Raw genomic sequence first — 26,737 nt, forward strand, 5'->3', positions numbered from 1 at the left:
CTTTCCTGGTGGTCCAGTGGTTAAGACTGAGTTCCCAATGCAGGGGGTACAGGTTCAATCCCTGCTCAGGAAACTAAGATCTCGCATGCCCTGGGCATGGCCAAAATTAAGTAAATAAAAATGATGTTGGACCAATGGGTTACTAACTTGGGAAAGAAAATCAATCTCATTTAGACCCCTATTTCATATTATACTTCAACATTAATTTCAGGTTAATTTTTCAAAGCCCTATAAAAACTAGAGGTGAAGAGGAGGTACTACAATAAAAGAATGAACTTTCCAAGTTTAGAACCAATAGAGTAATTCCCCAGGGGAAAAGGTTTAACATTTCTAGGTACAACCATCCTGCCTGACTAATATGCCTATTTTAAAGAAAATGATTATTAAAAGGCAAAAAGCATGGGCAAAAAATAATTATGGCAGAAAACAACATACATAAAAATAAATAATAAGCAAATTATCTTTTATATTAAGAACAATGAAATGAGAAAAATGGAGAATAGTTACGTAAACTATGACACATTCAGCCCATGAATATTAAACAGCCCTCAAAAACTCTAAAAAGTGGTAAAAGACTACATAATATTGATACAAGTACATCTGTGACAAAATTAAGTGAAAAGAATCAGGATATGAAAGTGTAGTTCCAACTGCTTGTAACTATATAAAAATAGAAAAACCATATACAAGGGAAACTGGAGGTATTAGGTTTGCAGAGTTTGTTTTTTTTTTTTTTCTTTTTCCTTTTTCCTCTTTTGCCCAAATTTGGGTTTATACTCCATGGTGAAATAAATTCATTTATTTTTAAAAATCGTCTCTGTCTCTGGACTGTGAAGTCGCTGGGGGCAGGAGGGGCGGGGAGCCCTTGGCAGGGCGTGCGCTCTGCCCCCTGGTCCAGGTGGTGCCACTGATGTCATCTGTTGGCCCCAGCTGAGAAGACACTGCCTCGGTGTCGGAGGAGAAAATGTGCTCTGTCTAGGGAAGGGAACTTTAAAAGTGGTGTGTGCTCCTCTCCTAGACTCTCTGGACCAACAGACCCAGCTGGACAACACCAGTCTCTGGAAGAATCTTCCCTCCCAAGTGACAAGAAAATGAATGTAATCTCAGGCTTAATATGAGCCCCAAATTTCTTTTGTGTGATAAAAATGGGGTGTCCCTAAAGCCTTCCTGGAAATCAACTCACCAAGAAATGAATTTGTCTGCTAAGCTCATCATAACACCTAATCATTCACTGAGTATTTACTATATGCCCAGAACTGGTGTGGTGATTTTAAAGGTATGTCCACAAATTCTTGGATACTTCTCCCCCAAAGAGGTAGAGCTTAATCCCTCCTGTTGGATGTGGGTTGGACTTAGTGATTCATTTCTAGCAAATAAAATACAGCAGAAGTGACAAGATGTCATTCAAGATTAGGGTATAAAAAAGACTGTGGCATTCATCTACCAAGAAACTGCTTTCTGTCTGTCTCTAGGAGTTCCTCGCTCTGGGAGAGGCCACCTGTCATGTTGAATTTGAAAGGACATCCAGTGTGAAGCGGCCCATGTGGCAAGGAACCGAGCTCTGCCCACAGCCATACGAGTGAGCCTGGAAGCACACTGTATCCCAGTCCTACCTTTGGATGACCACAGCTCTGGCCAGCAACTCACACACAGCCTCATGAGAGACCCTGAACCAGAACCACCCCGCCAGAATCAGGAAGTAACACATGCATGAAATAGCTTGCTATATTAATTATCACCACAACCCTAAGAGGTACTAGATGTCACTCTTCCCATTTTACAGATGAGGAACCTGAGGCCAAAGCCCATTACACAGCAAGTCAGTGATGCGGTGTTTCAAAAATCCACCTCCTCTGAGCCATCCTCTAAATATTAAACCATTAAAGCAACCATCTCCTTATCACTGTCCCTATGGCAGAAAGTGAAGAGGAACTAAAAAGCCTCTTGATGAAAGTGAAAGAGGCGATTGAAAAAGTTGGCTTAAGGCTTAATATTCAGAAAACTAAGATCATGGCATCTGGTCCCATCACCTCATGGGAAATAGATGGGGAGACAGTGGAAACAGTGTCAGACTTTATTTTTTGGGGCTCCAAAATCACTGCAGATGGTGATTGCAGCCATGAAATTAAAAGATGCTTACTCCTTGGAAGCAAAGTTATGACCAACCTAGATAGCATATTAAAAAGCAGAGACATTACTTTGCCAACAAAGGTCCGTCTGGTCAAGGCTATGGTTTTTCCAGTGGTCATGTATGGATGTGAGAGTTGGACTGTGAAGAAAGCTGAGCGCTGAAAAATTGATGCTTTTGAACTGTGGTGTTGGAGAAGACTCTTGAGAGTCCCTTGGACTACAAGGAGATCCAACCAGTCCATCCTAAAGGAGATCAGTCCTGGTGTTCATTGGAAGGACTGATGCTGAAGCTGAAACTCTAATACTTTGGCCACCTCATGCGAAGAGTTGACTCACTGGAAAAGACCCTGATGCTGGGAGGGATTGGGGGCAGGAGGAGAAGGGGACGCCAGAGGATGAGATGGCTGGATGGCATCACCAACTCGATGGGCATGAGTTTAAGTAAACTCCAGGAGTTGGTGATGGACAGGGAGGCCTGGCATGCTGCGATTCATGGGTTCGCAAAGAGTCGGACACGACTGAGTGAACTGGACTGAACTGATGAGATTCCTTCATGTGGACACTGGGTTATAAGAAGTCAAGAGACCAAACAGTTACCAAACCTAGGAAAGTGTGCCCACAGGAAGGAAGAGAAGTGAGAAGTGTTGAAATGCTGATTCTACAAAAGTATCCTCAAGAAGAGTATGAATCCACTCCACCAAACCAGACATCTTGTGATTCACATAGGATGGGCTGACTCAAGAGGAGAAGAGGACAGCTCTGGAGTCCAGAGTATCAGCCCTGATGAGGCTTCAGCCTCAGGATCCTCGGTTCTCTGATCAGTTACAACATCAGCCCGAAAAGCCACGTTGGATTCTTCCCTAGAAAAGCAACCAGAGCCTGCATCATTTCCCTACAGATGCTTGTATTTTTTAAATATGGTAAAAATGCTGACTGGGGAAAGGTTTTTGTCAGGCTGTGGGCTTTAAAAAAAGCATTGACTTCAGTCTGGCATCCCAGATGGAATGTAAATCTGCTACAAAGTAAGTCGATGGGCAGATAAATGAGATGCTTTAGCCCAAGTATTTAATCCAAGTACATCACACGACTGATCCATCAACCCCAAAATAAAAAATGGCATGCAACAGAGGTATTTACGCAGGGAAGAAAGGACCAACAGACTGTCTCCTCCTCCCTCAAGTCTACCTGAATGAGACTGATTTGCCTGCTCTTCTGGAGAAGGCCCCAAGCTTGGTGTCGATTGCAAAACCCTTCAAAAGTCTGTCACCTGTTTTTTCAATCTCTTTGAGATATTCCATCTCAGACCAGTCTCTCAAATCATTCCAAATCATATAATTAGATGCGGAAGAGTGCCACCAACAGAAAAAAATGGCAATGTAGTATCAAAATGTTCACACTGTGTTATAATCCATCACTGTAGGTTAGAAATAGAGCAACTACAAAAATGTATAAGATGAGCCCCTTAACCCTAGCCATGTTTAAGTTTAAAATAAGTCAGTCTGCCAGGAGAAGAGGCACCCTGAAGCCTCTGCTGTGAGACGCTGTGGTAGAATAAAGATGGCCAAACATTCTACAACAGGACTTCCCTAGCAGTCCAGTGGTTAAGGCTCCACGTTTCCACTGCAGGGGGTGGGGGTTCAATTCCTGGTTGGGAACTAAGTTCCCACATGCCATGTGGTACAGCAAAAAATAAAATTAACAATGATAATAAAAACTATACAACTCCTATCAAGATATGAGGTCTGGGGGTCTTCCCTGGCAATCCAGTGGTTAGGACTCAGTGCTTTTACTGCCAGGGGCCCCGGTTTGATCCCTGGTGGGGGAACAAATTTCCCACAAGCTACACAGTGCTACCAAAAAAAAAAAAGACTAAATATTTACAATAAACGCTACCTCTTCAAAGAGTATTTACACACTATGTTTTATTTAAAGATAATATGAAAGATATAGTAGAGCTAAGGGGCTAAGCATACACCTCCTGGGGCCTGTCTGCCTGGGTGAGTCCCAGCCCTACCATTTGCTTGATTCATGATCTAGGGTAAGTTATTTATCCTTTCAGGATCTCAGTTTCTCTCCTATAAAATGTAAAATGCAACTGTAACAGTATTTTGCTGTAAAAGGTGACTAATATTAGTATTCTGCTTACTGTGAGGATAAAATGAGTTAAAATATGAAAAGTGCTAGAACATTTGGAAGTCACGTGTTAAGGACCACAGATGTGCTGGCCATTATTTCCTTATTATGTAAGTTCTTAACCTTTCTGTGGAGTAAGCATTGTTAGAACTTCATAGAGATAAAGAACGATGCCAGAAGGGTTGACCAAAGTGCTCAAGGTCAGGCAGTGGGTCATAGGCAGAGCTGGTGAAGAAGGATGTGATTCATATTGGGGCCTAGGGCTTATTTTTCTACCCTACGGCTGCTCTTGTTCAAACACAGGGAAGAGGAATGCACCACAGGGCGAAGGAAGCACAGCATTTGGCCAAGAAGAAAGGTCCTTGTCTATGATCCTTCTACAGCATCTCACAGCTGCAGGTTTTGCCCTGCCAGACAGGATCTGAGCCACCAGACCTGACCAGATAGGAACATGTGAGGAGACTCACCCCAACAGCAAGTGGAATCTAGAATGAGCCCTGGTGCCCAGCCTGTATGTGTCTCCTGAGGGCACGGGAGTGGGCAAGGGAGGTGATAACATATACCACCCCCCACCACCACATCACAGCCATGACACTCCAGACCTACCGTCCCAGGAGGGCGCTCCTGCCAGTCTAGGAGTTAAGGGTTCTGTCACTGTTCCAGGCTTGTCTTCATATTCAGAAAGGGGTGAGGGGACATTGTGTAATTGCTGGAAATGTGACAGAACATGAATCACATGAAACCAGCTTCTTGAATTACAAAACATAAGTCACAATTATAATTGTTCTGCAACAGCGCTTTAAAAAATACACAAAAGGCAAACAACAAAGATACTCCAGGAGCAACACCTCCTGAAGAGAAACTCACTATCAGCTTAGACTGTGACCCACCATCTCTGTCTCTTGTGTTTTAAGGTGCCTCCCTCCAGCCATGAAACCCCCAAACACATGGTCCCTGAGAGGCACCTGGACCAGCCTTGTCCCCTGAAGACTTGAGGTAGCTGTGATCCCTTGACTGTGGCCAGCCCTGGGGGAGGCTGCAAGACCATACCGCCACCGTGTGGGCGCCTCTCCTCAGGGCCACGGCTGAAAACTGCTGCTGCCCCCCTGCCTCACCACCGGCTGCAAGGGTTTAAGCCCAACACTGCCCTCTGGTGCCCCAGGTTGGCCGGCTGGTCCTAGGGGTGGGTGGGGAAGAGGTTAAATTAAATGTCTCAGGTTAAATTAAATCCTTGCTAGGGGAAGTACATCACCTTTAAGCTTCCACCTCCTACTATATGGATGGCTCTGGACAAGATACCTAACCTCTATATGACTCATTTTCTCTATCTGTAAGACCGGGGCTGTAACAATAACAACCTTACAGGGTTGTAGGGTAAATGAATTAATACATGAAGGGTGTTCAGAACAGTGTCAGGTGTTTGGTAACTCTTCAATAGATGGGTAGCTTTCAAATCCTTTGACCATGATCCACAGTAAGAAATACATTCTTTATCACAACCTAGGACACACAGATATGTTGACATAACACCAAGAAATATTTCACAAAATAATACTTAAAATAGGCAATGTACTCTGAAAAAGTCTGATTTTCTTTTTTTTTTTTTTTCTGATTTTCTTTTATTATTTTTTGGCTGTGTCACACAGCATATGAGATCTTATGAGACCAGGGGCTGAACCTGCACCCTCTGCAGTGGAAGTGAGGAGGCTAAACCACTGGACCTCCAGGGAAGTCCCATGATTGTTTTTTCAAAAGCTGATCACAACCCACTTCCCTGGTGGCTCAGACGGTAAAGAATCCATCTGCAATGTGGGAGACCTGGGTTCTATCCCTGGGTTGGGAAGATCCCCTGGAGAGGGAACAGCTACCCACTCCACTATTCTGGCCTGGAGAATTCCGTGGACTGTATAGTCCATGGGGTCGCAAAGAGTCGGACACGACTGAGTGACTTTCACTTCCACAACCCACTAAATTGAATTCTCAAACCCACGGTGGCTCACATACCACAAGTTGAAAAACACTGCAATACATAAGTAAGAGGGCAGAAGCTTTACCCTAGCTCAGACTGCCAGTCCTAGCTTCCTTCTCTTTCCCTCACATATGAGCCAGGGCCGGGCCAGGTCAGCTCTGGCTGAGCAGGTAAACCACCATAGAGCTGAGAAACCCCTCTGTAGCCCACTGTGTGTGCAATCCTCTCCCAGGGTCTCACCCTGCAGGTGGAAGAAGACATCTTCACTCATCAGGCACTAACAACGTGCCAGGCCCTGGGCTCCTTCCTTCTTGCAACCTCACAGCCCTCTATGAGGAAGGCATCATTCTTCCCATTTCTCAACAGAGAAGCCTGAGGTCAACGGAGGTGCAGTGACTATGGAGTGAGGATAAACAGGACTGGTCCTCCTTTGGAATTCAGGATGTGAATTAATCAGGGAAATTGGCCTTCTAGAAAATGCTGTGGAAATGCTAAACAGGATTAATTAGAAGGACAGGGAAGCCTGATGAGCTGCAGTCCACGGCGTCACAAAGAGTCGGACATGACTTAGCGACTGAACAAAGAGGCCCTGGAAGATAAAGCACTGGAGATACAGAAAAACAGAAATGAAAACAGTCAGGATGGGAGTGCCCCTGCCAGATGGCATCTGGCATCAACAGCAACAGCTGCACCAACGGACGCTGACCTCAGGAGAGGCAGGGGGCCTGGGGTCCCGCTACAGATCACCACTGTTGGCTCCAGTCCTAGGTGGAGGCAGAGGCAAAAACAAGAGGTCAGACAAGGTGGAGGAGACCATGCCTGCCCATGCCCTCCCCTGGTCTTCTGCCCACAACGGACAAGAGACTCTATTTAGTGGAAGGCTGACCAGGGAAAGTGGACCTGTTCCAAGGAGGTCATCACCCCATCCCAGAGGAAGGTCCCTGCACAGCTGTGGCAGTGGCCCTGCCTGCCTGGGGAGTGAGCCAGTGAACCTGCCAGTTGGACAGAGAACAAATAACAGCATGATGTGGCCAAGATGAGCTGGAGGTGAACACGGCAATGACTTTGCAAGAGCACAACCAGCCCATGCAATGTGGTAGGGAAAATCAGATCTGGAGTCAAAGGTATGATTTGGGTCCCTGCTCTTTGTTCATGGAACACATATTCACTGAGCACCTACTATGATGATCCAAGCCCCAAAGTCAGCATGTTGGTGGTATAGTGGTGAGCACAGAGTTGCCTTCCAGGGATTCCCAAGTGGCTCAGTGGTAAAGAATCCACCTGCCAAGGTAGGAAAGGCAGGTTCAATCCCTGGGTCAGGAAGATCCCCTAGAGGATGTAATGGCAACCCACTCCAGTACTTTTGCTGGGAAAATTCCATAGATGGAGATGACTGGCGGGCTCTAGCCCATGGGGTCGCAAAAGTCGGACACGACTGAGCACACACGCACAATACACAGCTGTATTCCAAAGTAAGCAACGCAGAGACGGAGACCACCAGGAGCTGACGGCACAGCGAGTGAGGAATAAACAGTAACAATCTCGAGCACTGAGTGCGGTGACTGATGGATGCACAGGGGCTGTGGAAGCTCAGTGGAGGCAACTTAACCCCACTCAAAGAGGATCAGGAATGTGTCTCCAGAGATGGTGTCTAATCTGGTAGCTGGCAGCATTTCCTCAGATGGACAGTAGAGGGAAAAGCCTTCCAGTCATTGGGAGTAGCAACTACACAGCACAAGCACAGAAGAGAGAGTTAAGCAAACTATGTAATTATGATTCCCACTGGCTGGAGTATAGATTGAAATGGAGGCGTGAGAGATGGGGCTCTGCAAATTTAAATTGACCCGCCAATTTTACCTGCTTTTTAGATGGACCCGCCAATTTACCTGCTTCACGACCTTGGGCAACTCATTATAATCACTCAGACTGTGAACCATTCCCTGGGATATCAAAAGATACACAGTTTAATAAGCATCTATGGCACCTTCTCTGTGAGTCAGGCACTGTATCAGGTTGGTGCTGAGCCTATGGAAATCCCTACAAATCCCTACTCTCAGGAAGCACATGATCTCGTGGAAGACAGACACTGTGCAACATGTTAAAGTTCTGGACAAAGCACCAGGGAGAAGGAGGCAAGAAATGCTGCTCAAAGAAGAGGTGATGAGTAGGGATTCTACCCAGTGGACAGAGGGAAAAAAAAAAAAAAATCAAATTAAGCAAAGGCAAGGAGGAAGGGAAAGGCACTGATGTAGTCACAGAACAGGTCATAAGGTAAGGTACGGGGTGCAGGAGAGACAAGGGGTGACTGTGACACCAGCCTGGGACACACGTGCCAAAACCCCTGTTGTCCATGACAGTGACAATCGATGTGCAAGCAAGGCCCAGGCCCAAGCGGGTTCACAGGTCATCACACTTTACATGGGGCCTCAAAGACAAGCCCTCCAAGTAACATCGCCATCTGGCATCTAGTCTGGGCCCAGTTCCCCAGCACTCCAAAGAGACAAGCTTGAGGGTCCTGGGTGGAGAATAAGTCCAGCCTTTCATGTCACATATTGGGAAACTGAAGCCCCCAGGGGCAGGGTGACTTGCCCCAAACCCTGAGGTTATACAGTCGCTTGTGATAGACAAGAGCCACAGAGCGCCCTCTTTGGCTCCCAAGAAGCACCGAGACAATGAGACAAAGGGGTGGTCGATGTTGTACGGCCGGCCGATAAGGCAAGTTTGCTAACTCCGGAAACACACCTCCCGCCCTTCTCTCCAGCTAGTACCTTGCGGACGCTGTCTCCTCCTTCCCTTCCTCTTCCGGCTCCTCCCCTCCGGCCGGCCAGCCTCTTCCGGTTTCTCCTCTGAAGACACGCCCCTTCCTGTCTCTCCCCTAAAGAACCGCCCCCTTTCCGGTTTCTTCCTCCAGGAGCCCTTTTCTTCCGGTTTTCAACTGAGGCTCCGCCCCCGTCTTCCCTCGCGTTGCGGAGAGACTTGCTCTAGGTTGCCTGTCCCCGGAAGTGACGGTAAAGGCCCTTCCCCTCAGGAAGTGACAACAGAAGTGCCCTTGACCGGTGCGTAGGGACCCGCTGTGCATCCCTCCGCTCTCGCTGCAGGGAGGTAGGAGTCCCTTGGGGTGGCTCGAGGTGGTGTTGCGGCTGAGGCACACTGCGGGCGTTTTCCTGTGCGGGCCAGCGGCCCAGCGGGCGGAGACCCTGGAGGGGGGAACCTGCCTTCCGAGGAGCCGGGGTCCCTGCTGGCGTCCAGTCCCAGTTCCCCAGTTCCTTTTACACACACGTCCCTCCTTTTTAGTTCCCCCACACTCCTGCCCCCATACCTCTTCGTTGCTCCCTGAATTGTTGTGGTTCCTCTTTCCTGATCCTTTGACAATCCTCTCTTTGTCTTTAATGTTCCTTTAAAACACTTTTAAGAAGAGTAGTCGATAGAGTAAGAATTTCTCAGACCGCCTTGGGTTCCATTGTTGGCTTTCATGTACTTTTCATGTACTTTGGTCATGTCACAATATACCTGAGCCTCGGAATCCTTTTGAGTGATAGCATTACCGAAACCTTTTCAAGGTTGATCTAGGAAGACTATAATGTATGTAAGATACCTGACTGTTGGCGGATGCTCTGTAAATATTGGTTCCTTCTTCTCTTCTATTGTAATTCCATAATATCCTGATTCGTTGGTTGTTGACCCAGTTTTCTCGTACTGTTTTTGTTTTTTTTTAAAACCTGTGCTAGTTATTGATTCCTTCCCTTTGATTTTTTACTCACCTCTACTCCAGAAATCTTATGTATTATTTTCCGGCGTTTTACTTCTGGTCCTGCATCTTGAACCCCCCCCCCCCCCCACCATACTCCCACATGCCTTTTTATTGTTATTATTTCCTGATGTGTTGACTGCTCCCACTGTCCCTGCCTCGTCCCCTCACAGATGGCTCAGCGACTTCTTCTGAGGAGGTTCCTGACCTCCATAATCTCTGGGAAGCCCTCTCAGAGTCGGTGGGCACCCCTTGCCTCCAGGGCCCTGCAGACCCCACAGTACAGTCTTGGTTACCTGGCAGGAACACCCAGCCAGGCCCGGTCTATATACACCACCAGAGTCTGTTCAACAACCTTTAACATCCAGGATGGACCTGACTTTCAAGACCGAGTTGTCAATAGTGAGACACCAGTGGTTGTGGATTTCCATGCACAGTGAGTCCTGGGGGTTCGCGGAAGACTGGGGTATCACTTATTCAGATATTTGTTTATTGAGGGGCTTCTGTGTCTCAGTACTCCATTTGATACTTCTCATACATGGACTCGGGGTCACAAAGAGTCAGATACAACTAAGTGAATGAACAACAACATGTAGACTCATTACAAAGGTTGAGACCCAATCCCTTCTCTCAAAGATTACATGTAGTTTATAGGAGACAGACTAGTAAACAGTCTTCAAAACTCACTCTGTATATCTATGGCTGATTCATGTTGATGTATGACACAAATCAATGCAATATTGTTAAACAATTATCTTTCAATTAAAAATAACTTAAAAAAAAAAACTCACTATGATCAGTGCTTGGAAACACTTATATTCTGTATCTCACTGCCTGAGAGGCTCAGGTCATTTTCAGCTTGAACCAAATCAGGAAAAACATGTCTCTAGCATCATCTGACCTTTGGTGTATACCAAACGTATACAGAACCGTGCAGAGAGTTAGTTTTATTTTAACATCTTGCCACCCAAACTGGAAAGGGCTGGCAAAAAGTTTTCAGTACCATTGCAGTGGTGCCCACACTTGCAGGCCATGAGCAGAGAGTTTCTTTCCAATGCTGTATGAGTTTGCTTTAGGGATATTTAAGTGCCTATGGTCTTCTGCTTGTTGGCCTGGCCTTCTTCATTTCTGGACCTTTGAGACGTGGCTTGATGCCTGACTCCAAAACTACTGAACAAACCCTTCAGAATGGGGCAGCCTGAAGGGAACCAGTGTAGCCTGAGTTAAAAGTTTGAAGGCTTTCTGGGCAAACCACTGACAGATTCTTTTGCTTTCTTTCCTATTCTTTCTCTGACTCACCATGTTACCTTGGGCAGGCCATGTGGTGGCCTTGTTCCTTCCTGTCTTCACTTGTGGTAGGCGATAAAGTCTTGCAGACTGGGTTTTTAGGTGTTGTGAGTTCATTTGTTGGAATCTCTGAATGCGAAGGGTTTTAAAGGCTGAGAATAAAATGGGAATCACCAACAAGGATTCATTGAAGGCAGAGCTATCCTGCCGTCCTGGTCTGGTGAGCACAGCAGAGAGAGCTTCCAGAATGGATGAAGAGTGGGCTGATGCCTCTTCTTCTTCCCCACCAAGAAAGCAGGGGATGAGTTTGTTCATTAAGTGCCAGCCACTGTCCTTAGTGCCACATATTTAGGGATAACAGCCTAGGCTTACCACTTGGGAGGGAACATCTATGTCCAGTGCAGTCATGGCGGTTAACCCAGGGCCTCAGGGATCACAGAGTAACCCGGGCCTCAAAGAAGACACTTGGAACACAGTCTTGGATGCAGTCGCAGACTTTGCACAATTCTCGTAACTTGTATGGGCCTCAGTTTCTTAGGAAGATTTTTTTTTTCCTTGGTAGGGTTAAGGATTCTGAGTAGTAAAAGCTGAGGAGGTCCTGGCACCATGACTGGCATGTCATGAAACTCCCTAGCCACTGGTTTCTGTTACCTTAGTTCTGAGGCTGTGAGGTGTTTGGAGTAACTCCGCAGCTTACAAAGCACATTTATCCACATCGTCTTAGTTAATTTCTCATCAGAGCTTTGACAGACACAGTCTGTTTCACATGAGGAAACTGAGGCTTCAGAATAATCAGCTGATTGGTGAGGAAGCCTGTCTTTGAACCTAAACCTTTTAACTTCAAATCCCATTTTCCTCTATACAACAGTTTATTTCTTTTAGGTAGAGTGAAATTAGTGAAATAACCTTTCTAAGAGTCTTAGGATGAGGCCCATGTTATTAGGAATCCAGGACCTGTGAAAATTCCCTAGTTGCAGAGTCTCCTGTAATTAACCGGCATGTCAGCATTGCAGGTTAATAGTCAGACACTGTAAGGAGAGGTGACGAGGGGCGAGAGTCCAGCAGAAAGACGTAGGACAGGGGAAGGTCCTAGAGGAGTTTGTTGGGCGAGCACTTCTGTGATGGGATGCTTCTTTCTCCCCTTCCAAGGTGGTGTGGTCCCTGCAAGATCCTGGGGCCCAGGTTAGAGAAGGTGGTGGCCAAGCAGCATGGAAAGGTGGTGATGGCCAAAGTGGATATCGATGACCACACAGACCTCGCCCTAGAGTATGAGGTATGGATCGGCAGAGGATTGCTGCAGGGCAACTGGTGGGGGTGCTTGGGGCCACGGGGTAGCTGGGAATGTCTTAGGGGCCAGCAGAGAGTCAGTAAGGAGGTTTCCTGACTCTTTCTAGAGCTCTCAGGGGTTTAGAGCACTTTGCAGCTGTGACTCCATTAATCATCTGAGCCTCCTGTCTCTCTTCAATACCTTTAGGAACTGGGATATATGACCCCAAACACCGGGTTTTTCTCTGAGTCTCAGGAAGTTGATGGCCCTCCCTCATTCATGGATTCATCCATTCATCCCTGCAGTGTGCCAGGCGTACATGATTCTAGCACAAAGATGAGCTCCCTGTCCCAAGGGAAGCAGGGAGGGGAGTAGACAGGACAAGGAATGCGTCATGTTAGAGGGACCCTCTGAGCGGAGTCTTGAAAGCACAGAGAAGAAGGCAGGGCCAAGAGCACACAGACACGAAGACGTGAGCTGCTCTCCCGTGTTTGATTGGCTTGCCCATTTCTTCAGCAGACATGTATCCAGAGTGCCTTCAATGCCAGGGCTGTGACTCGAGGCTGAGAATGCGGCAATGAACAGAACTGACAGAGTCCCTGCCTTTGTGGAGCCTGAGTGCTAGTGTTTTAGATTGGGCATCCACAAACATGTTCTCTAAAGGACAAGATGGTACCTGTTTGAGGCTTTGTAGGACATCGGTCTCTTACAAATGCTCACCTGTCTGGTAGCTCAAGGGTAACCATAGAATCTGAATGGGCACAGCCATGTGCCAGCAAAACTTCATTTACAAAATTCCAGGCGGCGGGTTTGACTTGTGGGCCACAGGTCACTGTTCCCTATTTCAGATAATAAGTGTCCTGGGAAAAAAGAAATCAGGAAGAGCAGGTGGGAGTGCTGGGCCTAGGGCAGGGAGGGTTTCCTTTTTTTAAAGGGTTGGGTAGGAACGGCCTCGCTGAAAAGCTAAACCATCTGAGCAGAGACCTGGAAGGAGTAAAGAATGAGCAGTGCAGCTCTTTGGAAGTGGATTCTGGCAGAGCAGACATCTTTTACAAAGACACTGAGGTCAGGGTCTCACACATTTGCTCAGAGAACATCAGGGCCTGCATGCCTGGTGCAGAGTGGGCCGGAGGAGGAGTAGCAGAAAATATGTGGATGTGTGGCATCCTCTGGGCCATGGAGACACTGTCTTTGGAGAACAGGGAGTGGTCCATGTGGCTGGTTGGCCAGGGTGAAGGGCTGAGCAAGGAGTGAGCAAACAGGCAGCTGGGAAGGCCAACTGCAGCCGCATTGGGAGGAGCCTGAATAGCCATGCTGAAGACAGTCGTTACAGAGCTAAGGTCACACACCTGGTGGCCTGTGGGTCACATCTGGCTCACTGACTTGATTGGTCTGGCCCTCAAAGTGGTTTTGTTTTGTTTTTAGTAATGGACTGGATGCTAATTTTTAAACTAAGAAGATTTCGTGTGAAAATCCATATTTCTGGTTCTCTTGAAATATCTGGATTGGGCCATAGTGAACCTTCACTCTTTCTTGGTGGTAGTGATGAAAGAGGTGGCCTCTCCCTTTCTCAGACTTTGGAAGTCCATGTTTGATTCCCTTGAGACCAGATCAAGTAGAGGTTCCTGTCCTCCACAGTCCCTGTGGCAGGAAATGGGTGGGGGCAGGGTGAGACTAGGCTGGCTGCCCGCAGACCTGGGGCTGGGAGTGGTCCCTCAGGGAAAGCCAGGCTGCCCTGACCAGAGGCAAGGGCAAGAGATGCTGGGCAGGCAAAGCCACGGATGATGACTGCAGGTGGTTGGGGGATGTTACCCCAGTAAGACTGCCCACAGCACTGAGTGACCAGAGCAGCTTACAGGGCTCAGCTCTCCCACTGATCGCTGAGTCAGGGGGGCACTGGTCTGGCCATTTAGTGGCCCCCAGCTTTCGATGCTTGTCCATCCCTCCCCAGAGACCCACAGGAGCTGTGGGAGTGGGTGTGGCCTTCCAGTATGAGTTAAGGCCTGGAGCTCCTGGCCACCCCAGGAGGACGTCCGGACAGACTCCACATGTCTTAGGCTCCCTCCCTTCTGCTACCACAGCTTTGGGCTCAGCCAGTGAAACTTAGGCTGACACATCCCAAGTACCAACCGTGCCCCAGGAGCTGTGGTAACTATAAGGATACAAGGGGTAACCCAGTTCCTCCTGCTGTGGTCACAAAGGTGGTGAGAATTCCCAGGACCACCTTGCCTGCATTGCCGGGAGTCTGCGTTCCTGGTGACGTAGGGCCTGGCCCTGAAGTCCTGTGGTTAAGCCTGGAAAGTGTGTGGCAGGGGAGGGGGCCCTCTTGAGGGTCTTCTCTGTCTCTCCGCCATCCAGAGAGTACATGGGTCATATAGAGGGACCTCAAGGCTGCTGGGCCCATGTCACCTGGACACAGCCTTTTGGTCTTGCCAGGTCCTGAGCTGACCAGATGCCAGGTTATTGTTGGCTTAGGAAGCTCCCACAGGGATTCTTCCTGACCCCTCCCCTATCCCCTTCCTTCCTTCCTTCACACCTGGTGTTTTGGAAGAGGGTCTGAGGACGTCTCAGCTAAGGGATCCATAGTTCCTCCTGGGACAGCTTCCTCCAAAGCCTGAAGGCCTTTTCTAAATGGTGAATGAACTTGGAGAAGCTGCTTTAAATCATATTCAGGGAATTCGGGGCTTCTCCCCAAACTCTTCTGCCATCCCCAAGCCCAGCACACACTCTCAGGGTGCGTCTCCTTCCTTGCACAAATTCCTCTCCCCTGCCACCACACTCTATGCTTCCATTAACTGTCCACCCTAGAACTTCACCATCTCCCAAAGGAGAGAGGAGGGAAAGTCGCCCAGGGCCTTGGGGTGTGCCTCCCCCCCATACACACACTGCCCTGAGCTGGCCAAGTGAAGGGCCCTCTTCTTCCCCACCTCCTCAGGTTCTCTGGCTGGGCATTCCCCGATCGTTCAGATCCTGCAGAGAAAGAGTGGCTCAGGGTGTGGACTTTGACCCTTAATGCTGTCCTCTGGGGCTTCTGATGTTCACCTCACACATGGAGTTTCATTATTTATTTCATCTTGCAGAGAATGCCCTTTAAACAGCATTTTCAGAACAACCAAATAGCAATAATCTTACCATCCAAAGAAATCACTGCCAACATTTGGGATACCTTGTTTGGGTTTTTTGTTTGAAATTTTTTAATGGTCCATATAACCTCACAGTGGAGAAGGAAATGGCAGCCCACTCCAGTATTCTTGCCTAGAGAATCCATGGGCAGAGAAGCCTGGCAGGCTACAGTCCAAGGGGTCACAAGAGTTGGACATGACTTAGCAACTCAACCACCACCACCACCATAACCTCACAGACAGTTCGTTGAATCATAGTATTTCAGAATTACTGAAATAATACACAGTACTTTAGTCATTGGTCTTCCTTGGTAGCTCAGTGGTAAAGAATTCACCTGCCAATGCAGGAGACCTGGGTTTGATCCCTGGGTCAGGAAGATGCCCCGGAGAAGGAAATGGCAACCCACTCCAGTATTTGCTTGAGAAATCCCGTGGACAGAGGAGCCTAGCAAGCTACAGTCAGTGGGGTCACAAAGAGTCGGACACAACTTAGCGACGTAACAATAGCAAGGGCTGCGGCTGTCCCCAGGAGGCCCTTCACAGTTCACAGATGGAGGAAGTTGGGCTGAGACAAGGCAGGCAGCGAGCACAGGGACATTGTGGACGGGGTGGGGACACATACACACTCACACGTTACCTCTCCTGGCTTCCTGGGGCCTTTAGCCAAGCCTGGACACCTCCACGTGGCTTCCTGAGCAGGAGGAAGTCAGCACATTTTAGTACATCTTTTCATCTCTTCTGTGGCCCCTCACCAGCCTCAGTGGTACCAGAATTGAGAGGGAAGTTGAATTCTTGCTATACCACAGTCCCCTGAAACTCATAACCATTCCAAAAGAATGTGCCAAGGCCCTGTGCACTTCCATTTAAGGCAGTCTTTACAAACACCAGCCCCTCCAGATTTGTGAGCCTAACTCAGGGTCAGCAAAGCCAGCTCCTCATCCATGGGGTTGAGGAGAGTCCAGTCATAGCCCAGGTATCCCTGCAGTGTCCTGGGAGATCCTGCTCTGGCAGGAGCTTGGCTCTGTGTGTGTCTGTCTGTCTGTGTCTGTCTAGGCTCAGACTTCAAAGAACTCCCTTGATAAGTAATGACTAGACCTTGGTTGTCATGAAAATGCAGCCGCAGCATGTCTGCTGTACACCCAGCTATAGCATGGTCTGCGTGTGTAACCATGTGCATGAGTTTACACTAATGCGATTATTATACAGGGGATCATCTAGAATCCGGAGGAAAACAGTCTACTCCAAGCCACCTCGGTGAGCATAGGGTCCTGCTTAGAGGGAGGACCTGTAAAAACAGTCAGACCTCTCCTTGGACGTTGAGATACAGTTTCATCTCAGTTAAAGAGAAGCACAGGACCGGCATGAGGCCCAGCAAGTACACAGTGGAGCAGTTAGTGCCTGAGCCTCTGGGGCTCCGTGGAGAGTGGCCAGGTGTGAGGCCACTTCCTCCACAGACCACTAGAGGGCGCGAGAGACAGCACGTGTGGGCCCTGGGGCGCCTTCTGGACCCAGAAACCGGCAGCCACGTGCTGGACCCTTGTGCTTCCTGCCGTCAGCCACGCCAGGGGCAGGAGTGACAAGGACAGGAGCCAGTGGTGGGACCGTGACAGGGACACACGCCAGCCCACCACCGCCAGTGGGTCTGTCTGCACATTGCCTCTGGGAAGTGTGTCAGTTGGCACCCACGGCAGCCCCAGGACAGTCCTTGAAGGGGCCTGAGGCTCGGTCATACAAAGCCTCTTGGGAGAGGAATGCACAGCCTACCTCACAGAGTCAGTAAGTGCGTGGGGGCGCCCGAGATACGACCCGGCAGGCCCGCACTTCTGTTTTGTAACTGCCATGTATGCAGTTACAACATTCTGAATCTTAAGTCTGGCCTCCCAAGTGGCTCACCAGCAGGACCGCACTTGGAATATGTGAAAGCCTGGTATGTTTTAGAAATCACTGTTGTTACTTTGTAGTTAACTTGTATGTAAGAAAAGTCTGTGTTTATCTTGTTCTGTTTATATGGTTTTTTTCATCAAATGCCCACAGATACCAGGCGGGGTGCCCAAGCAGCAGAAAATGCGCCATGCCAGAGCAGGTCTTCGGCCTCATTTATGTACCATGTAATCTATACAGATCCCCTGGGGGAGCTTCAGAAAATGCTTCACAGGCCAGGAATGTCCAGCCCCCTAATAAATAAACATCAGCTCTCAAGGCTGAGCCCCACCTCCCCCACTCCCAGTGTGAGTCAGTGAATTTCTGGACCCCGTTAACCATCATTACAGGGAACCAGAGGAGCTTGCTTGGGGCCCTAGGTTCGACCTGTGTGACGTGCCCACTGTAGCCTTCATTTGTGGGGTGCTCCCTGTGTGCTCAGGGCAGGGCACTGTGCTGAGACTTTGCCTAGATTACCCCATTCAGCCCTCGTGCCCACTAATCGGAGTCCCGGTAGTATCTCCATTTCCTGGTGAAAACACAAGACTTAGAGAATGGAGTGGCTCGCCCCATATGGGTCAGGATTCGATCAACCGGCCCCAGAGCCTGAGCTCCTGACCACTCAGCCTTATATACAAACCTCTAATCTAGGTCCTAAAGCTTCACCAATGAGATTCATCCTCATTTCACGGAAGAGGGCACCAAGGTTCCAAAGGTGGTGTGACCTGGCCAAGGTCCCCAGCTAAAGAGTGACAGGATTCTCCTGGTCTCCCCTGTGCCAGGCTGCCCCTCAGCTCTTCCCCACCCCCAGCCTGGGCCTGCAGCTGCATGGGTTATTTTAATCTCTCCTGTCATTCCAGCCAAACCACTGGGACAGTGAGTCAGTCATGCGGTTGGTGGAGGAAGGGTGCAGCTGGGAGCCCACAGTGGAAAAGCTGCTCCAGCGGGTGGGCCCCCAGGCCCTGAAGCCCCCCTGCACAAAGGGAGGGGCCTGCCTGTGGCTCTGGGCAGTCACTTAAGGCCTGAGCCAGCAGCCCGCTCCCCAGAGCTTGGGGCTGATGTGGAGAAGAGCTCACTTCTGAGTGACGTGGCCTCTGTCCTCTCCACCCAGGTGTCAGCTGTACCCACCGTACTGGCCATGAAGAATGGGGACGTGGTGGACAAGTTTGTGGGGATCAAGGATGAAGACCAGCTGGAGGCCTTCCTGAAGAAGCTGATTGGCTGACAAGCAGGGACGCATCCTGACTGCCCCTGCCTGCCAGGGCCCCGAGGTCCCCGGGGGGACCCCAACAGAACTCACCGCCCCTCTGTGCTGGTCCCTCCCGCCTCCTCCCTCTGTCTGGCCCCTGTGGGCCTGTGCTTTGGAGACCAGGCCTCCAAACATAGGAGCCTCAAGTGCTCCTGACCTGCTGCCCTCCAGGGTGGCCACCCAAGGAACAGGGCTGCTGCAGAACTGGGGCAGCTGTCTTCCCAGCCGCTCCATCTGCTCCCTCTGGGGCTTGAGGCCCTGCTCCTGGGATTCTGGGACAGAGCCCAGGGCCAATCTGCAGTAGGAGCTTCGTCCTGCCTCCCTGCTCCCTTCTGATCTGAGTCCCGGGGCCTGACTCACCTGCCTCCTGCATTTTTCTTTCCTGCCGCTGTTTTGTGAAAAGACGAAGAAGGAAAAAAGCCCAGACAAGTGAGAGTAATACATGTAACTCTCTCATTTTTTGTAGGTCTGTAATAAAGAACTTTATGTGATCCCTTCCACCTCCTGCAGTGAAGAACAGACCCTGGGCCCACACCCATCCCCCCAGAGACACCCCTCCCTCTTTCCTCACAGGCGCCAGAGCAGCGGACATGTGTTGGGCTATGGGCATCCTGCAGACCCTTAACTCTGGAAGGCTCAAGACACTACCCTCCCTCACCATTAGCTGGCCCTTTGGTTCTCTGAGGCTTCACTGTGAAAAAAGTGGACCAATAAAGCTAGGGTTTGCACTGTCGCCAGCTTCCGCTCTGTCTGGGCTCCGGGGGCACTTTTGACCCCTTCCCAGGCTGCTGCCGTGTTCCCCCTCTGACTCCCACCAGCCTCTTGCCCTTGGCCAGCCATTCCTGTGACTACTGCTGTTGTCAGTGGTGGCCACTCTTCCGGGGACGGCTTTACGCACACATCAGGCAGAAGGGAGTTTGTGGCCCCCATTATGCATGGAGGCTCTCGGGGTGCAGAGCCCACGCTTCTGCCCGGAGCTGGTTGCCTCTGAAGCCTGGGCTGTTGTCACTGATCCCCAGGGGCCGCCTCTGCTAAGCGGGTGCTCACTCCTGTGTGCACACTCCTTGGGAAGCCTGGCTGGCCCCATGCCCATCCCAGCCCATCAGGAGGCAGGCTGTCCTTCCTGCGTGTGCGCAGGAACTCAAGAGGCTTTGAGACCAGGCTGTCCGCCCATTCTTGTTCCCAGGCTCCCCTTGGCCCATGGAGGAGGGTGCCGGGCAAACCAGGTTTCCAACCAGCAAAGCCTATCGCTTTTTCTCCTGTGGCCAAGCCACCCTTTGGCTCACTTGCCAGCTGAGAGACCCACCCTGTGGGTTCCAGGCAGCAGGGTGTCCTTCCCCTTGGCCCAAGGGTACTGTGTGCGCGCTTGGTGTTCTCAGTATCCCTGCTGGAACTACCTCAGTTACTGCGGGGTCTTTGACAGCTCAGCCCCAGGACTGCCTTGGGAAGTCTGTGACAGGCGCCAGAGGGCAGGGTTAGCTCAGAAGCAAGGCCTGTGGCTTTGGGAAGGCCACCGGCCTGGAATCTGTCACAGGCATGTAAAAGGGAAGTAAACCAGCAACTGGCACTTGTGGAGAAAGGCCAAGAGCTGTGTGTAAGATGAATGAGAACAGGCAGTGCTGGGAGATGCTTCCTGGGTGCCAGGCGCTGTTCTCAGTACCTCCCCCACAGCAGCCCCACAAGTCGGACATTCTCATCACTGCTCCCGTTAACACACCAGGTCCATGGAGGGAGCTTGGGGACCTTGTCCAGGACATGTAGCCCCCAGACACCTGGGCTGGCTCTGCTCCTGCACTGCCCCCCTCACCTTAGGAAATGGAGTACGTGATCCTAACCCCACAAGAGCCTGACAAAGCTGGTAGCGTCAGCAATCTTTACAGAAGAGACACTGATGCAGAGTTGAGTAACTCAAAAAAGCCCGGCAAGTAAGGGCTGGGGCTCGAGTTCAGAGCCGAGCACTGTGGTGCCTGAGCTTGGGCGCTTCCCTTGCCATTGGCCACCACAGCCACTCCTTAAAAGGTGCCCTCCACCAAGCACTTTCTCTGTGCATGACCTCATTTAATTCCTCTCTGGTGAGGCAAGTGTTTCCATATTACAAGTGAAGGAACTGGTTTGGGGAAATTGACTTGCCCAAGGTCATATCTAAAAAGTGACAAGGCCAGATTTGAACCCAGGTGGGGGGCTGGCCCCTCTGCCCAGCCAGAGTAGGTGTGGAGCTGGGCTGGCGAAAGCCTCAGGGCGGAGGCAGGGCCTCTGCACTGCCCGGAGCTCCCTGTCCTTAAAAGGTGTGCTGCGGGGCGAGGTGAGCTGGAGAGGCTGCCTCCCAGCTTGGCATCTCTGCCCGTGAGGCTGTTCGTGGCGTGAGTCACTGGCTGTGCACACAAGATCCTCAGGGTGATCCCGTTTGACTAATTCCACGGCGCTGATCTCACCGGGACGCTGCTGGCTCTGCATCCCCGGCCCCACTGTTGCTGCCCTCTGGGTGCCTCGGGCTTCTGGGCCCGTGAAAGAGGGGTTATGAGCATGCAGCTGCGGGGCCTGGCAGCCACAGGGACACCCCAGACCCCTCTGAAGCACGGACACCTACAAAACGCTCTCAGCACTGAGACGTCCCGGGATGTGGCTTCTGTACCTCTACTCCTAATAACAAGTTCACCCAGTTGATCTGGAGGTGGAGATGGAAGCTTGAGTTTGTAGAGTTTATGTTCTCTGCTGTGACCCCACCACTCCCCTGCCGGGCAGTTCTTCCCATTACACAGATGAGGAGACGGAGTGCCAAGTGACACCAGTGGAAAGGCCAAGACCCTCTATCCAATAGGATTGCTAAGTGCCAAAGAGCCTTAGCAGGTCTTAGAAGCACTTGATTGGATGAATGGTGGTCATTCTTGTGGGTGCCTTCTAAACATGGGAGGGAAAGTGACCACAGCTTCAAGAAGCCTGCGCTTTAAGTTTGTTTGTTTTTCAGTATTTATTTATTTATTTGACTTTAGTTGTGGCACATGGGATCTTTACTTGTGGCATGTGGGATCTAGTTCCCTGACCAGGGGTCAAACCCAAGGCCTCCTTCACTGGGCACGCAGAGTTTTAGCCACTGGACTACCAGGGAAGTCCCAATTTGTTGTTGTTTAGTCACTAAATTGTATCCAACTCTTTGCAACCCGTGGACTGTAGCCCACCAGGCTCCTCTGTCTATAGGATTTCCCAGGCAAGAATACCGGAGTAGGTTGCCATTTCCTTCTCCAGGCAGGTGGATCCTTTACCACTGGTCCACCTGGGAAGCGCTTAGCTTTAAGACAACAGAGCAAGGGGTGGTGGGTCACCCTGAACGAATGTCAGAGTGTGAGGATTCCTGGAGTATCGTCCAGACCCTCAGAAGAGCGCAGAGAGGGGGAAGGCTTGCCCAGGTCACAGAGTGTTTGTGATGGTTGAGACCTGAAGCCAAGTGCCTTGACTTTAGCCAACCCTAAAATGGAAATGAATCATGGCCTTTTCTTCACTGGGCTCCAGGAGTGGGGAGCAAGCAGGCCGGCAGTGTCTCTGAGAAGGGCAGTCTGTGGGGTCATGACCTGCTGGTCAAGGGGATGTTGTTGGGGCTGTGCCCGTGCCCGGCCCAGCATGCCTGGCCTTGGGTGAAGGTCCCAGGGCAGCTCAGCCACTACCCCAGCTGCCTGGGGAGGGCTTCTCCGGTAAGTGAAGGTAATTTGGCCAGGCTACCGGAAACCTTAATGTGCATGGGCTGGAAGGGTCCAGAGAACAATGTCAGCAGAGGGCAGGATGCTGTGAACGAGCCAGGCTTCCAGGCACGCTGTCGCAGTTCCTCTCTGCTGCCTGGAATACCGGGTGCAGGCGTGACCCTGAACCCCGGTCCCCAGCCTGGCTTATACACGGCTCTGCCAGAAATCTGGGAGCCTTTCCTCCCCAGCTTTTTGGAAGCTGGGTGCCGCCACGAGCCACCACACGATGGTGTAAGTCGGGAAGAAAGAATCAGATCTGGGTTCAGGTCCTGAATTCACCATCCACTAGTGGTGTGGTCTTGCACACACGGCCTCACCAGCCTCAGGCTCAGTTGTCACAGCAGCAAAATGGGGACAAATGAAGGCTAAATGTCATATTTGTCATCTCACTGAGCCCTCACAGTGAGGTAGGGACTATCATTATTGCCATTTCACAGATGAGGAAACTGAGGCCCAGGAAGCTTTAGTAACTGCATGAACAGGTATTGGAGCTCAGATCAGAACTCAGATATGCTTGATTCCAAAGTCTCTGGGTTCTCACCCATTAGATATACCGCTTTCACTTTGGGGGAAAATTTTCCACCATTCTGAGCCTCAATTGCACCATCTTCAAACTGGGGCTAAAAATAATCACCACGGAATGAGGATTAAACATGCTGGACCCCCTTGCGGGTGCTCAAGAAGTGTCCTTTGCTTTGCTTTTTCCCCTCCCCCAGCTTCCCCCACCTCTAAGCTACATGTTAAACAGGAAACACCAGGCTTCCCGAGATAGAATTAAGGACCCCAGCACCTCACCATGGGAGGGGCCTGTTACTGTGCCAGGCAGTGGGCCTTACCTTCGGCTCTGTGTCCTGGCTCTGACCCCTGCCACCACCCCCCTCCTGGTGGTGACCTCACCCTTGGAGAATGCCCACTGGAATTCACCCTGAGTCTGGTCCCCTGGTCTCCATGCCTCTGAGCCACTTCTGACCCAGCCTCTCACTCAGCCTCTAAGCCAGCCATCCACACAGCCACCAATGGGTGTGAGCCAGGACGCCCTTGCTACACAGCTGCTAGTTGGGTCCCCATCTTCGGCCGGCTTCCTGGCTGACCACAGGCATGTAGCTGTCTGTCTCTGGCCGGCTGCCTGCCTCAACCACGAGCAGGCAGGCAATTTGGCATGGATCCCTTTGTGTCCCACGTTGCCAGGTGTACCACCCACATCTAACCCTCCCAACACCCACCTGAGGTAGCAACCATTGTTCCCATATCACAGACGAGGAAACTGAGGCCCAAAGAGATGGTGTGATGTGCCCAGGAACGAGGGAATGAAACAAGAGTGGGGGGGGGGCCAGACCCCTCGGCCTCCTCCTTGGCCACTCTCCGATCCCAGGGGAGTCACAGCATCCCTGTTCTCATGCCAAGAGTGGGGATTTGGGGCCTCTCTCCTTCATTTGCCTTCACCACCCTGGCCCCAGGCAGGAGGCAGAGGAGTCCTTTGCTTAGGAACTACTCCTAAAGCTGCAGTATTCTCTCTAGTCCCAACACAGTGGCTTCACTCACTAACCTCAGCCAGCTGGTGTATCTGGATGCCTCTCTGGGCTGCCTGATGCTAGGAATTAGGAGTCAAAGCAGAGGAGGTGGAGAAGGAAATGGCAACCCACTCCAGTATTCTTGCCTGGGAAAGCCCATGGACAGAGGAGCCTAGCAGGCTATAGTCCATGGGATCACAAAGAGTCAGACACAACAGTGAAAAGAAAAAAGAAAAAAAAAAAAAAAAAGCAGAGGAGGACAGAGCCCTGGCCCTCAAGAATCCTACAGCAAACACATGGATACAATGTAAAGTATAAATGCCAGAGTAGCAACAAGTAACAAATACCATCATAATGATAAAGCACAGAAAAAGTGGAAGCCCTGATAAGGAGCAAGGCTGCAGGGCTGGGTAATAAATAGAGGGGTTTTGTTTGGGAGAATTGGATAAGAGTCAGAGGCAGGTACTGGGAAGAGTATTTCAGGCAGAGGGAACAGCATGTGCTAAGGCACAGAGATGGAAAAATAACATGACTTTTCTGTCCCAGGAGGAAGGCAAGGATGCCAGAGGCTGAGTAGGGCACCACCAAGGGGGATGGAGCAAGGCTTTGAATAGGGCCTTGGAGTCAGAAAGACCTGGTTCCAGTGAGAGCCATCCCCCTCACTAGTCAATCCTCATTTTTCCTCATCTCTGAAATGGGAAGATAGTATATAACCCTTATGGTTGAGAGATTGACATGAGACAATATATGTAATGTTGGAGCATACTGCTGTTATGTGGTAAGCAGCGTGTTGAAAGTGTGTAGGGTGCTCACTTCAGTAGCACATATACTAAAATTGGAATAATACAGAGACTAGCATAGCCTCTGTGCAAACAAGACATGCAAATTTGTAAAGTGTTCCACATTTTGCAAAGAAAAAAGTTTCTAGGACTTCCCTGGTGGTACAATGATTAAGAATATTCCTGCCTGAGGAGAGGGGAGGAGAGGGTGAGATGTATGGAAAGAATAACATGGAAACTTTCATAACCATATGTAAAATAATTTGCTGTCTGGCTCAGGAAACCCAAACAGGGGCTCTGTGTCAACCTGGAGGGGTGGGATGGGGAGGGAGATGGGAGGGAGGTTCAAAAGGGAGGGGATATATGTATACCTATGGCTGATTCATGTTGCGGTTTGACAAAAAACAACAAAATTCTGTAAAGCCATTATTCTTCAATTAAAAAATGAATTAATTTTTTAAAAAAAAGAAAAGAAAAGAATATTCCTGCCAATGTAGGGGACACAGGTTTGATCCCTGGTCCAGGAAGAACCCATGTGCCTGGGAGTAGCTATGCCCATGCGCCACAACTACTGAAGCTGCGTGCCCGTTTCTTGCTCCATGAGACAAGTTGCCTCAACAAGAAACCACAATGAAGAGAAGCCCCCACTTGCCACAACTAGAGAAAGTCCATGCCTAGCAACAAAGACCTAGTGCAGCCAAATTAAAAAATATTTGTGCTGTTGAAGTAAGCTCAATCCCTCAAACCAGAGATTGAAGCCATGGCCCTTACATTGCACTGGACCACCAGGGAAGTCTCCCAAATTTTATTTTCATACAAGGTTACCAGTCATATTGGGTCATTTAAATGATCATTCTTAAATGATTAAATTGGATCATTTAAATGACCATCAAAAATGATCAAATAAAGTTCATTTTAACTTAATTACCTCTGTCATCTCTTTTTGCCTTTTGACCACCTGGAGCAAAGAGCAGACTCATTGGAAAAGACCCTGATGCTGGGAGAAATTGAGGGCAGGAGGAGAAGGGGACAACAGAGAATGAGATGGTTGTGTTAGGTAGTTAGGATAGGAAACACAAGTCCAGAATGGCGGTGCCTAAAAGATAAGAAAGGGAAAAGCCCCTGAAAATAGAACAAAGAAAGGTCCGAGCAGTGAGGACCTAGGGTAGAATAAACAACACTCCTGGCTAGCCCAATTTACATAGGGCAGGCCTAGGGGGAAGGACCTCAAGTAGAACAAAAACACTCCTGGCTAGCCGAATTTACATAGGGCAGGCCCAGGGGGGAGGAAAAGGCTTATAAAAAGAGGAGCCAAAGGGCCAAGGTCTCTCTCTCTCTCCGCCCCCTCCTCGACCCCACCGCTGGGGGCACTCCCCCACTCTCTTCTCTTCGTGTCTTTGGGTCGGCACGCCTCAAGGATGGATTTTCCTGCTATTTTCTAAATAAAATGGAGCTGTAACACTGATTTGTCTAAGAGCTATAACATGGTCTGTTCGAGACCTGAGAGCTATAACACGGTCTGTCCAAGACCCAAGAGCTGTGACGCGTCGAGGGCTTTAATGTCCGTCATTCCAAATCTTTGTTGTGACGAGACAAGGACCAAGGAGCATACACTCGTCTGGTAGTTGGATGGCATCACTGACTTGATGGACATGAGTTTGAGCAAGCTCTGGGAGTTGGACAGGGAAGCCTGGTGTGCTACAGACCATGGGATCACAAAGAATCAAACACAACTGAGCAAATGAACAACCACCTCTGTAAAGGCCACATCTCCAAATACAGTAACATTCTTTTTTTTTTTCTATGCTACATTTTTAACCACATTCTGGGGTGCTGGGGGATTAGGGCTTCAACAGATGAATTTGAGGAGACACAGATTAGGCCATAA

At 49.9% G+C, this 26,737-nt stretch overlaps 1 protein-coding gene and 1 non-coding gene across 2 annotated transcripts; both read left to right on the forward strand.

The window, feature by feature from the left end:
• The first annotated feature begins 9,176 nt into the window (after positions 1 to 9,176).
• Positions 9,177 to 19,558, forward strand: TXN2 (thioredoxin 2). Its single transcript, XM_043881392.1, has 4 exons — positions 9,177 to 9,334; positions 10,154 to 10,416; positions 12,417 to 12,540; positions 18,688 to 19,558. The coding sequence occupies exons 2-4, from the start codon at positions 10,154 to 10,156 to the stop codon at positions 18,799 to 18,801; spliced, it is 501 nt and encodes a 166-aa protein (XP_043737327.1). The 5' UTR covers positions 9,177 to 9,334; the 3' UTR covers positions 18,802 to 19,558.
• Positions 19,559 to 24,875: 5,317 nt separating this feature from the next.
• LOC122680897 lies at positions 24,876 to 24,979 on the forward strand. Its single transcript, XR_006336815.1, has one exon. It is a non-coding gene; the product is annotated as a U6 spliceosomal RNA (small nuclear RNA).
• The last annotated feature ends 1,758 nt before the right edge of the window (positions 24,980 to 26,737 follow it).

Source organism: Cervus elaphus, chromosome 22 (assembly GCF_910594005.1).
Source record: "Cervus elaphus chromosome 22, mCerEla1.1, whole genome shotgun sequence".
NCBI lineage: Eukaryota > Metazoa > Chordata > Mammalia > Artiodactyla > Cervidae > Cervus > Cervus elaphus.

Excerpts from the sequence above, each read along its gene's own strand:
- TXN2 (XM_043881392.1), top strand. The coding sequence starts at position 10,154 with ATGGCTCAGCGACTTCTTCTGAGGAGGTTCCTGACCTCCATAATCTCT. Across the intron at positions 10,417-12,416 it reads GTTGTGGATTTCCATGCACA|GTGGTGTGGTCCCTGCAAGA; the intron begins GTGAGTCCTGGG and ends TCCCCTTCCAAG. Across the intron at positions 12,541-18,687 it reads ACCTCGCCCTAGAGTATGAG|GTGTCAGCTGTACCCACCGT; the intron begins GTATGGATCGGC and ends CTCTCCACCCAG.